The sequence below is a fragment of the Cajanus cajan genome, chromosome 11, assembly GCF_000230855.2.
Source record: "Cajanus cajan strain Asha chromosome 11, NIPB_CcT2T_4, whole genome shotgun sequence".
Taxonomy (NCBI): domain Eukaryota; kingdom Viridiplantae; phylum Streptophyta; class Magnoliopsida; order Fabales; family Fabaceae; genus Cajanus; species Cajanus cajan.
Genome location: NC_138527.1, coordinates 31,585,443 through 31,599,139, shown reverse-complemented (window position 1 = coordinate 31,599,139; position 13,697 = coordinate 31,585,443). Strand labels below are relative to the sequence as shown.

Genomic DNA, 13,697 nt, shown 5'->3' with positions numbered 1-13,697 from the left:
TTTTGTTGCGCGTACGTGTAATAATGTAATACTATGATTACAGGATATGGAAATTACTCCAAAAATGATGCTACCACGCATCTAGTAATTGCCGCAATAATTGTAATACAACGGTGCTCAGATAATTAAACTCTAGTTAACATGTAAAAATCATATAGACGTCAAGTAATGTCAATAACATTAATTATTCCTTACTCATCCAAGTTCTGTCATGATGCATTTTCTAAATACTAAATTTATATATGAGAATTATTAAGATGCTTCCTAGGCATGAAGTTTAACTAACAACGAGGAAATGTAAAATTCTCTTCTCTTTTTTTTTTTTTTTAATAATAAATACTCACTATTTTTTTTCTTCTTATAATTTTACTCTCATGAACTCATAAAAAATATTTTTTTAATATTATCAACATAAATTGTTAAAATATTGTATATTATCAATATTTTAGTTTTTAGGAGGAAAAGTGTCAATATTTTATTATGAAATACTTATATTATACATATTTAATTTATTATCATTGTATAGTTAAAAAAAATGTAAATTATAATATAGTAAATAGTCATATACCAAAAATATTACTATAAGTACAATATATGTAAGTATATATCTATATAACATATAACTACACACAATTTAAATGTTGATTTTGAATGTAATTTAACAACATATTTTTAATATCATTATAATTTATACCAATACTTTTTAATAATATACCAATATATATTATATTTAAAGTGTGAGTAAAAATATTTTTTTAGTAACACATATTGTGTCATTATAGGATGTATATCACTATATAAATTTTTTTGTAGTAATTATTATTGATTAGATTTATATATAAAATTTTAAAAATTAACCAACTAATGTAGTAAAGTAGTAAACTTCAAGGGATTAGGTAATAACATTACATTTGTAAAAATAATAAATAAATAAATGAATTATATTTTATCCTCTTACGAATTTACCTTGCCCAACGCTCTCTTTAATTATTTTTTATCATTTAATCCTTTATAAATTTTGGATTAAAATAAAAAAATGTTGTACCCATAATTAAGATTTTGGTCAATAAGTTTTTTTATTTATTACAGAAATGGTCAATATATCTAAAATCATAACTAAATTAAATAAATATAGCAAATTTAATATTTTTCTTTCACTTCAATCAAAACTTCAGAGTTAAGTGATGCATATAAACCACTCCCTCTCCTTCACAACAAAACAAAACGTAACTTGCCCTAAATAATGTGGAATTTAACTAATAAATAAGTTTAACTTTATTAAGGTTTGGATAAATATTTTTTTATTCTTTGAAATTATAATTAATGACGATATAGAGTTTGAATTTAATTAAAATTTTTGTGTATGTTATTTCAATCTTAATAATAAATTCCGATAAATGTGAGCACCTATAGAGCGAGACATGAAATTTTACCATAAAAAAAGGTAGAAAACTTTCTTTTAAGAAAAAAGTGTTAAGATATTGCTCATATTAGAAATCCCAAAAATAAGTTATCAATGTCCAAAATCAACATGGCATCTCAGTGTTTATGAGGTTGCATGTCTGCCCACAACCTCCGATATTCTTACAACATGTTTGTTTAAGTTCCCAAATTCATGTTTATTTTTGTTTTTTTAACACGTGTATTAAATATTTTTATATTTTTATTTAACTATCATTTTTATTATTAAATTACTTTTGAAATAAAAATATTCAAACATAATTCTTTTAATTTTAATTTAACAAAATTAAATTCTCCATATGCTCACCGAAAGATACAAATTGTTAATAAACACCTCCCGACATTTGCAACAGAGAATAGTGTTTTAAATGCGTAAGTGATTGTCATTCAATGCAAAATGTTGAAAGTTAAGGCACTGTTTTGATAAACCAATTAACATTTTTTATAAGTTAAAACTCTCTTATAATTTGTTTTTCTTTAAGGTTTTATAGTTTCTAAAAAACTTTTATAAATTATTTTAAGTAAAATAAGTTTAATTTATTTTATCTTTTATTTTATTCTACCATAAATGTTTACAAAATTTATTCAATTAAGCTTAAATGTTACTATAAATTACCATAAATTAATAAAGATATTATCAACCTTTTTTATTAATAAAAACAATAAAACTAAAGAATAACATGACTGTTCTTCAAACTTCAAAATCTTGAGTTTTCATTTTTTAAGTTTAATAAAAAAATGACATAGAAAATAATAATTTTAATGTAATTAAGATTTTAATAAATACTAATTTTTGATAAAATCAATAAATACTCCTTCTAATACTATAATAAAAAAAACTAAAAATAATAAATATAAAACACATACAAGTAACCTAGTGTAGTATAGTTGATATAAAACAATGTTAAGAATATTCTTTTAAACACATTTATTTTAATTAATTAAAATTTATTAAAAAAGACAAAAACGATAGATTTTATATTCTATTTAATGATTTAGTAATTTTAAATAAATTCTATTAACAAGAGTGTGCTACCGACTATCCCTCAATTGATATATAAATGTTTGATGCTTAAATGGATTTTCCTATTTCCAAAAATTAAACTTTGACTCTAAGTCAAAAAATGCTTTAAAAAAAGAAATACAAAATACAATAATTATCATACATGTATAGACTATTTAAATACACATCTGAATATTTTCTTATAACTTTTTAAAAATCTTTCTAATCCTTTATAAGAAAAATATTAAATAAAAATAAAAATAAAAATAAAAATATTTAATTTCTTAAAATATAAAAATACTTAATACATATGACAAGAGAAATTTACATTATTCTAAAATCTATGTATGTTAAATACTAATAGGTACAAGTTTTGATAAAGCATGTGTTGCAATTACAATTACGTTGGTGAATTATGTGTAAAAGTTGATGATTGGACCGTAAGCGCCACTTGATTAAGGCAATCGATGCGAGGGTGCCCGTGACAATTGCTGACCGCGGGCAGGACATAATAGAGAACAACGATTGGGTTTTGGCGCCAATTTTTCAGGGTATTGGGATCACCAATAATATAATCAATCAATCCTATGTTATGCTCAATAAGCTTAAAAAAGCTTCGACACAAAGCACTTTTCTTTTATGTATATTTTTTGTGGGGCCCTTTGTTAACACATGCTTTTGATTTTGAAATTCAAATCCAAAGAATTTCCATATGCAACCAAAATCTTGTATTATTATTGACCCATGTTTCTGCATATTCGTAATGATATTCATTTGTGACCTATATAATGTATACTGATCATATAATATACACATCATGTCCAGTTTAGTTTTCAAAATTTCAGAATCTTCGTCGGAATATTACAAAAGACAAATTTTTGTTTAAATTATATAATTTCAGAATCTTTGTTTCAGTATCAAAAGATATCTTTTTGCTTAAAGAACAAATTAATATAATAAAAGTTTTTATTGAAAATATTGTGGAAGAAGTATTTGAAATAAGAGTGATGACAATGTACCCGATACTACTTCGAATCTTGAATGTTTAATTTAAAGCTTTTTTTTTTTAAGTTTAATTTATTTTAATATTTAATTTATAACTTATTATTCTTTTTACCCTTGTTAATACATTTTTTTTTTTCTTTACTACTTGTAAATTAGTTTTTGATTTATTTCTAATTCCTATAAATTATTAATGATGTGACAATATGCTATTATTTTCACATCATTAAGTGATCTCATAATAAAATATCATCAATATAGCTTGATCTTGTCCCTATATTATAGTCGTTTTATACACGTATGTTTTTACCTTATTCATGTACGGTACCAACTAAGATTTTAGAGGAGACTCAACTATTATTTTCAAGTGTCAGCTTCTCAATAAAGATTTTCCATCAAATTTGGACTCACAAAATACCATAACACAATATCCTTATAGTAGGATATGCAACTTTTAAAACAACATCTCTTCTAGCCTTAAGTTAATCAACACCATGCCTTAAGCATTATCAACTTCACCATCTCAACAACATACAACATAATGCATCAAACATATTCAATACAATTAGTCAACTGAACAACATATAACTCAATTCAACTTTCAACTAGTAATTGTTAAAGGATTATGGAAAATGTACTAGTCGCACAAGTAGCTAGTAGAAAGTACTTTATCATTTCACCCAAGGACTTGTGTAATACTCGACAATAGATACTATTTATAACTAAATTAAACAAAAGAATATTTTTGAAAATCGAGTGTTGGTTTGTAAAAGAAGTAAAAAATATGCAAGAGAAAATAAAACTCTTTTTGATATTTTATCAAATAATTAGAAGACAAATTAGATTAGAGAATAATATGAAATATTAATGTTAGGATTAAACTTCGCCCCAACCTCACTCGTGCATATAATTACTCAATCTTCTTTTTTATTTAATATTAATGTCAATTTACAAGTTTACTCAAACCCAAATTTCTTAGAAGAAAGAGCTTAGGTTTCCTTATCAAGTATCAATCCCTTAAATACTTAATAAAAAAACTTGCATTAATAACAAGGATTTCAAACAATTAATGAGTCAAGTTTTATTCCTAGATACAAACTCTATTAGGTATTTTATTTTGATTTAAGCTTACAAAAGATATTTTCCAATACCTAATGAATCAAATATCAAGCTATGGTTGATCACTCCACAACAAACATTAAGAGAATAAACAAAATACTAACATTGAAAAGACACACACACAAACACACACATATATATATAACAATACAAATTATATGAGAGTTCAGTTGGTTACATTTAACCCTAACAAAATGGACTTAGCCCCTCATGATGAAGAACTCAAAAAGAAAATAAGATTTATGGTGGAAGATGAAGGACCAAGAAGAGGATTGTAGGTCTTCGAGCAAGCCCTAACAGTACCCAAAGAACCCTAAAAATCATCCCCCTAGTGGCCTTGTCGAAGAATGTCTTTAGTCCTTCAAAGTGAGAGGGAAAAAGTGAATAAAAAAATGTCATGTTATAAAAACGAAGCCCAACACAGTTTAAGTCACATTGGGCACAAACATCAGGACACAAAACAAAGGCTCTTTGCCAAGGTGACGTTGGGCGTGAGTAGTGCAATGCCTAGTGTTGGAGTTCAAGTGACTCTTTGCCAAGATCGTGCCAAGTGCAAGTAAAGTGGTGTCTGACATTGGAAGCCTTCACTTGTTCTTCAAATCCTCTTCCTTCTTAACCTCCATGAACTTTCTCTCACTTGGCTTGCTTCTCTTACTTCTTGACTATATGTTAGACAAAAATTCGAAGTTATTGTTACAATTAAATGATAGCTTACAAAAAAAAAATTATAAAAAGGAGGACTAAACTTGTTAAAAGCTAGAGAAGTGTTGATTTTGTTAATACAAATATTTAATAATTTTAGGTGAAAATTAACATTATTAGTCATAATCTATAAACAACATCCTAGCTCAATTTATATAGCACGAGCAACATTTATCAACATCAAATATTCAATAAAGTAATCTGCTTTACTCATGTACACCATTTGTGAAGTTAAACAACAAGTTTTATCAAACATCCAACACTCGACGCCACTCACCTAGTGCTTGATGCCGTCACAATAAGGAATTCTCTGGCTCATTCACGTCCAATGCTACATAACTCGTGTCTAACATGGATAAGGTAGAGTTCATTGAGACCTCACACTTAGTGTGGCAAAGCCCCACACCCGACCTCATTCTAAGCAAAGAGTCTCTATTTGACTAACGTGCAACACCACCATATTGGCGCCGAACATTGTCTAGTCTAGCTTGGCCATGTTTAGGATTTAGGGTTTAGGCCACGTTGGATACCACTCAACCAAAGTCTCGGCATAACCAAGTTTGAGACCTTTTAATGCTCTCATGCCCAGTGCCATTTCAATCCGAGACAAGTCTTTCTACTTATATCCAACACCACCAATCCTGCATCTGACGCCATGGAGGCCCACTCAACATGACGCAAGTTTTACACTTATGCAGATCACACATTTTGCTCAATACACCTGAAACTTAGCCCAAACCAACACATATAACACAAACAACACATTTTTAGCAAGAAATTCAACATGCAACCAAAAATCACCATAAGTCATCAAATTCACCTTCATGAACCCAAAACCCCAAGTTCAACTATAGCCATCGAAATCATGCAATTTCACCATGTACGTGCAATCGTTTAATGTCTCAAACATAAAATTTAATCCACCAATACCCAACAATTTAATAAACTCAAGAATCTAACTTCCTTTACCTCAGAAGTCTCTAAGCCGAGAAAAAGAGGAGAAGGAAGAAAAAGAAGACAACTTTGAGTGGATCAACAAGCTTGATTCAAGGTTTTACATACCTGAATCAACAAACAACACAACTTAAAATGAGATATTCAACAAAAAATCATCCTACAAGAAAAGAATTAAGAAAAAAGAGAACTCAAGAAGCAAAACTCGTCTCTCTAAGCTTCTCTCTCTAAGTTTCTCAAGCTCCATAACACAAAATAACAAAAAGCAAATTAAATAAAATCAACTACAAGTCATAAAACTCATAATGTCACACGATTAAATTAATTTTATTGCAAATTTTAATTAAACCAAAAGATTGCTGAATTGCATGCGCGTAAACTATATATTTTAGCTTATATTTTGAAAGTGTTTTAAGATATTATTATTTGAATAGTATTCGTTTTTAATTTTTCTTTGACGATAATATTTTTTAAAAAAATAAACCTCTGTTGTCTTTCAATCTATCATTCTAATATTTGTTCGAATATTAAATTTCAAAACATTTATTTTAAAATAAATTTATAATAGTTAAAATAATGTTTTATTAAAATATAAATTTTTATTATAAATATAAAATTAAATTTACATGTTCGAAATATTTATTTATTGTAGTATCTTTTATATTTAAAATATTTATTTATTATAAAATTTATTTAAATAAAATAAATAATTAAACAATGTACTAAAATACTAATTTTGTTATATAATTAGTTCTTTTAAATTTTCCACACAAAATAGATTATGTCAAAAACAAATTTTGACTTTACATATCTAAACATAGAACTTATTTTTATAATTGATTGTAACAATAGTTGATTTTTGATTCACATCGCACAAATGGATGTAGCCATATACTTCAAAGTCAAATAGTCAATGTCACAAATATATATATATATATATATATATATATATATATATATATATATATATGTTTTTTTTCTCTATATAATAAATTTTATTAATTATCTTCCTTAATAAATGAAGAATATGGTTTTATATTTTCAATATATGAAATACATTTATCTTTCATGCTTAATATTTTCTTTAAACATTATGAAAAAAAGTTAATTAAGAATGATAATGTAGAAATAAACATTACTTTATGTACACTTTAATACTGGTAAAAATAATTTTTATTTTTCTTACAAATTTTTTATATTTTTAAAATAAATGAATTTTGAAACATTTTTTTTTAATGTTTTCAAGATATATATATAAGATGTGATTAATATTTCATTTAATAACTCTTTATAACATTTTATTATAGTATTTTTTTTTTCTTACATAAGTAACAGGTTAGCCTATGAATAATTTACATCTTTAAAAAGTTAAAATGGAATATCAATACTTATTTAATAACTTAAAGACTTCTTAATAAACTTATAAATATTAATTGATGTAAATATAAATGTGTACTATATAAAATAAGTCTTAGAAGTTCAATTTATAAGAGGGGTTTTTGAGTTTATGCCTAGATAAAAATGAGTTTTTGAGTTTAGTAGTGTTATTTTCAAATTCTTAACAATCATATTAGCGGTGTGAAAGCAATTTGGCATGCTACTAATATCTGATTACGATAGCTGATTTTGTTGAAAAAATCTTGAAGACGACTTTGGAACAGTTTATGTAATTAATTGAAGTGATTAATTAGTATGATTTTTTTTCTCATAAATTTAGTCTTTTACACAGTAAATGACATTCTTTCATCATTTATAGAGTCTTCTCGTTGAAGTAATTTTTGGTCATGGAGTTAATTATAAGGAAGTGACGAGTTATGAGTTGTAATCACATCCAGGCAATTAATTACCTTACCTTAATGCATACAAGTTATACTTTTAATATATAATAATAATATTTTTTTTTGAAGAGTTAGATCATTTATCTATCAATTCGAGACGGTAAGGATGGGAAAGAAAGAGAGTTGGTGTAGTAGTAGTACTGGTATTTTAATATGTAAATTGCGAATTATTGAAGAAAAATTTAAACACCTATGTTAATCTAAGATGATTTGACGTAATATATATATATATATATATATATATATATATATATATATTAAAATATGAACACTTTGATTAATAATTCGCAGTTTATATATTAAAATACTAGTATTATTACTACACTAACGGTTAGATTTTCAAAATTCACATTTAATATAAAGTTATTGAGCAGTCTAACACTTAGTAAAAGTTACACCAGTGTCGTTTGAACCCTCCTATATATATATATATTATAGTATGATATTCATTGATTTCATAAATAATTATTATCTGTTATAAAATCTGATTGATTATTTGATGTCTTATTTAGGAAGACTGAAACTAGTATCACTCAAACTATGATTTATTAGTTCTTAATTCAATTAATTTATAAAACTCATTATAATTTTTTTGAGTTAGCATCATATATTCATATTTTTATTCTCCAAATATTTAAATCCACGTCACACGTTAAGGTAAGGACAGTCAAATTAATGTATCCTTAATGATATTGATTTTCTCTTATATAAGTATGGTTTAAATATTTGTGTAAAAAAATAGTATGATTTAAATATATGATTATATATATATATATATATATATATATATATATATATATATTATTGACTTGACTGCTATAATTATAAAGTGATATTTTAATTATGACTTCATACTTAAAATAATAATATTATTTTTAATTAAAGAACACAAATATCAAATTATTTAAATTTACGATTTTTGATTAGTCATTACATGATCAACTTTCTAATAATTTTTTCCTTTTCTTTCCTTGCTTGCATACCAAAACTTTTGTGTTATGTTAAGAGTGTTTTAGACACTTTTTAACATCAAGTCTACGATAAAGATCGTTCATGAATTGAATTGGTTAAAATTAATTGAGTTAGTTTGATTTGAATTATTTTTCAATCAATTTAAGCTAAATTAACATAATTAAGGTTGGATTGATTTAGTATGTATTATTAGATTATGATAAAAAAAATATTATAATATTTTTAACGTTTTACTCTAATTATTATCTATTTTATATAATTTTTTTAATGTTATATTAATGCAATGTGATGTGGTTTCTTATTATTTAATGATTAAATGTTTATTTTAAATTTTCCATATAGTTATCATTTAATGTATGTAATTAGTATTTTTTACTCAAAATATGATAATAAAAAATTACACAATAAATATGATCAAATTAAGACACTCAGTATTACTAAGATTATAGAAAGATGAAATCAAATGAAAATAGTAAAAAAGAAAAATAGAAGAAAAATTTAAACACCTATGTTTAAAATGTATAATCTAGAATTAAAAATAATTAAAAGGCTGATTAACCGAACAAAGACGAATTAATTTAGTTGATTTATTTGAATTATCAAAATTATCAGGTAATATGATTCAATGAACACTTGAATTTAATTATTTAATAAAAATGAGCTAATGTGATATTTGTTAGGTAAAAAATCATATGGATAAGAAGGGAATAAAAAGAAAGGGGCAACAGCTGTAAGCAGCAAAGTTACTTTTAAATGTCCTATATTCCATACCTTAATATACTTTTTTACATATCGATTCCCATTGCTTTCCGATTTAGAAAAAGGAAGAACTTTTTATCCCAAACTTCATCTGGATTAAAATGCAAAAGATATGCACACCTTGAAATAATAAAATAAAAGGCAAGGATGAGGCCAATTTCCAAAGAAACAAAATGCAAATTCCAACACATCTTTGCAACATCTTGAATCAATTATTGACCTATTTTTTAATGCTTGAATTTGGCATTGGCCAAGCTAGGGAAGGGAGCAAGAGCCAATATGAAGGGGACAACAATTATAATAATATAACCAATGACAACGTTGGACTTGGTACCAAGTCATTAAGAGATGCCATCACACATAATCCAAAACCATTGTACGAATCCATATATATTTCTTAATGTTACAGTCCTTAACATCGTTTCAATGATTTATTAGTCATTGAACTTCATGATAACGAAATTAGAAGGACTTATTGTATAACAGTTTTCCATAATCATTTAATTATTAGGTAAAGGAGTTAAAACTGTAATAGATCAAACTATAGTATTTTTTATTCTTGATTATACTTTTGATGTAAATCATCAAAATAAATAACTCTCATATTATGTTGTGTGAATTTTTCTGTAAGATCGATATAATAGTAGAAGTTTTATGGAATTTTTTAAGGATTTTCATACAACAAATCAGGGATAGTTTGAAGAATTGTAAAATAGTTTAGAAACATTTAGCCATGATATTAATAACATGAGAGTATAATAAGGAATCATATATACAAAGTGTTTCAGTCCGCTTCCGTATTGGTAACACGTAGGCTAACGAGCCTATTAATTACAACTCTTAAAAAGACTAAAAACTCAAAAAAGAAGAAAAAATATATATAAAAAAAAGAGAGTTCAAATTTATATGTTACTCATTGATTGAATTTGGGCCTTTATAATGAACTAATTAAATGGTGAAATATAATATTTTTCTATAAATATGAAGTGATCTCAAAATGTCACTCACGCTTAATCATATCCTTCGAATGATATCATCTGGATAATGTTACGTTATCATGTACAGTACTTATGAATCAAAATATAAAATACTTGAGTTCTGTTTTCGCTCATACATGTTGGCACAAATATTAACAAAATATATTTGTTGACATTTAGTTGAGTTTTTTTTTAATATAGTTTTTTAAGAAAATACTTGGTGCAAAAACTCACGGGAAAATTATCAGGATAAGATCAGTTTGTTTAGAGTTTGTTATATCAGGATAAGATCAGTTTGTTACTTTTATATTCAAATTTGTTGCTGTTTTGCGTTTCAGTTGTAACAATGACTAATATATATATGACCCTTAATTCATCAATAAAACAAGATGCTGATTGAAAGCATTTTCTCACATGGTATCAGAAGAGTAACGATTCCAAACCTTCTTTTTTTTTTCACCATGTCTTCCGCACCAACATCAGTCAAAGTCACTGATCCTAAATCACCATTTTATCTCCATCCTTCAGATAATCCTGGAGTCATTCTCACTACGGTCCCCCTTCGTGGCCAATCTAACTATGATAATTGGGCAAAGCTTATGAAAAATGCCTTAAGAGCCAAAAATAAACTTGGTTTCATCAATGGATCAATTGTGATTCCTGATGATAATGCTTCTGACGAAGCTTACGCTTGGATTCTATGCAATTCCATGATTAACAGTTGGATCCATAACACCATCGATCCACAATTGCAACCTCTCATCAACTGTTTTGAAACAGCCAAAAGTCTTTGGGATGATCTCCGAGAACGATTTTCCGTGCTCAACATTCCTCGTATATTTCATCTCAAGGCCAATCTTTCCACTATGAAGCAACAGGGCTCATCTGTTATGGACTATTACACCAAGCTTCGTTCAATTTGGGATGAACTTGAGTCCACTCGTCCTTTAGATGCTTGCACTGCTGGAGACACTTGTGCTTTCACCAAATCCATCCGTCTTGAAGCAGAAAACGATCGCGTCTACCAATTTCTCATGGGCCTTGATCACACCATTTACGGTAGTCTTATTACTCAGATTCTCAACACTACACCTTTGCCCACTATCAACCGTGTTTTCTCTATGGTTACTCAAGAAGAGACACACAAAGCCATTGCTCGTTCTCATGATGCTCCTATTGACGCGTTGGGCTGTGCAGTTTCGAGTGCTACTTCCAAGGATCATGGTGATACTTCTAAGCCTAAGGTTACATGTACATATTGTCACAAACCCTACCATGATGTGTCCAAGTGCTATCAGCTAATTGGCTATCCCGAACGTCCCAACACTGGACGTGGCCGAGGACGTGGACGCTCTTCAAACAGTCGTACACAATCTGCACATGCTCGTGCTGCCCACACTACCAATACACATGCCACTCCATCTTCCACTGCATCACCTTTGGAATCCCTTACTATTGCAGATTTTACTCCTGAAATCCTTCAACACCTCATGTCGTTGGTTGTCCCCTCTACACCTTCAGTTGAAAAACTTACGGGTAAAATCTCTAATCCATCTTGGATCATCGATAGCGGTGCGTCCCAACACATGACAAGCACTCTCTCATATCTCTCCAATGTGCAAACCATTCCTCCTTGTTCCGTTGGCCTACCAAATGGCACTCGCACTTTTGCTACACAGTGTGGCACTGTTACTTTGGGCTCATTTCTTCATCTCTCTAACGTTCTTTATGTTCCATCTTTAACATGCAACTTGATCTCTGTCTCTCAATTGCTCCAACAATCTTGCATGGCTTTATTTGTCAACTCTATTTGTATATTGCAGGACCTAAAGAGGAAGAGGACGATTGGAATGGGTGTTGAACGTGAAGGGGTGTACATCTTATGCTCATCATCTGCATCTGTCCAAACCACTAGTTCATCGGCATCTCCTACCATATGGCATCGTCGTTTGGGACACCCATCTCCTCGTTATTTGTCCTTGTTACCTTTTATTTCTCATGCAAATAAATTACCTCCTTGTGATGTATGCTGTCAAGCCAAACAATCAAGAAGTCCTTTTACCATTAATAATAAAAGATGTTTGCATCCTTTTGAGTTAATTCATTGTGATTTATGGGGCCCATATCGCACGGCTTCCACTACTGGTGCTCGGTATTTCTTAACAATTGTCGATGACTTTAGTAGACATATATGGGTTTTTCTGTTACGCGATAAACATGAAACCTCTACTTCTTTACTTTGGTTTCTCAATATGGTACGTACTCAATATAATGCATCAGTTAAACGAATTCAGACTGACAATGGGACTGAATTTAAGTCATCTTTGGTCCAAGAGGCTATCTCCTCCCAGGGAATTCTTCATCAATTGTCTTGCACATACACCCCACAGCAAAACGGTCGTGTAGAACGTCCTCATCGCCATATTCTCAACGTTGCTAGGGCCTTACGTTTTGATGGTCATCTACCCTTTGCTCTTTGGGGAGAATGTATTTTATCTGCTGCTCACCTTATTAACAGGATGCCTACACCACTGCTTGGTGGTAAATCTCCTTATGAGGTTTTACATGGCACCTCACCTTCCTATGACCACTTAAAGATCTTGGGTTGTTTATGTTATTCTACTATTGTACCTAAACCAAGTGACAAATTTGAATCTCGCTCCCGCCGATGTGTCTTTATTGGTTATCCTTTCAACAAAAAAGGATGGAAAGTAATGGACATTGTTACTAAGGGAATCTTTGTCTCTCGCGATGTACTGTTTCATGAGAATATTTTTCCTTTTACAGAGTCACCACCTACTTCACCAACTCGTAGTCTCCCAACCCAAGCCGCCATATTTGACTATGATGAATTGCCTATATTAGAACCTACTGTCCTCACACCAGTGCTTGACGAAAGAGGGAGTATTT

General features: G+C 28.4%; 1 protein-coding gene across 1 annotated transcript; it reads left to right on the top strand.

Moving 5' to 3' along the window:
* Nucleotides 1-11,073: 11,073 nt before the first annotated feature.
* Nucleotides 11,074-12,980, top strand: LOC145953155 (uncharacterized). Its single transcript, XM_083066876.1, has 2 exons — nucleotides 11,074-12,323; nucleotides 12,611-12,980. Exons 1-2 carry the CDS (start codon nucleotides 11,177-11,179, stop codon nucleotides 12,646-12,648), a joined length of 1,185 nt encoding a protein of 394 aa, XP_082923002.1. The 5' UTR covers nucleotides 11,074-11,176; the 3' UTR covers nucleotides 12,649-12,980.
* Nucleotides 12,981-13,697: the final 717 nt, after the last annotated feature.

Coding starts and splice junctions, on each gene's coding strand:
- LOC145953155 (XM_083066876.1), top strand. CDS start 11,177: ATGCTGATTGAAAGCATTTTCTCACATGGTATCAGAAGAGTAACGATT. Junction 12,324..12,610: donor TTCAGTTGAAAAACTTACGG/GTAAAATCTCTA, acceptor TGTATATTGCAG/GACCTAAAGAGGAAGAGGAC.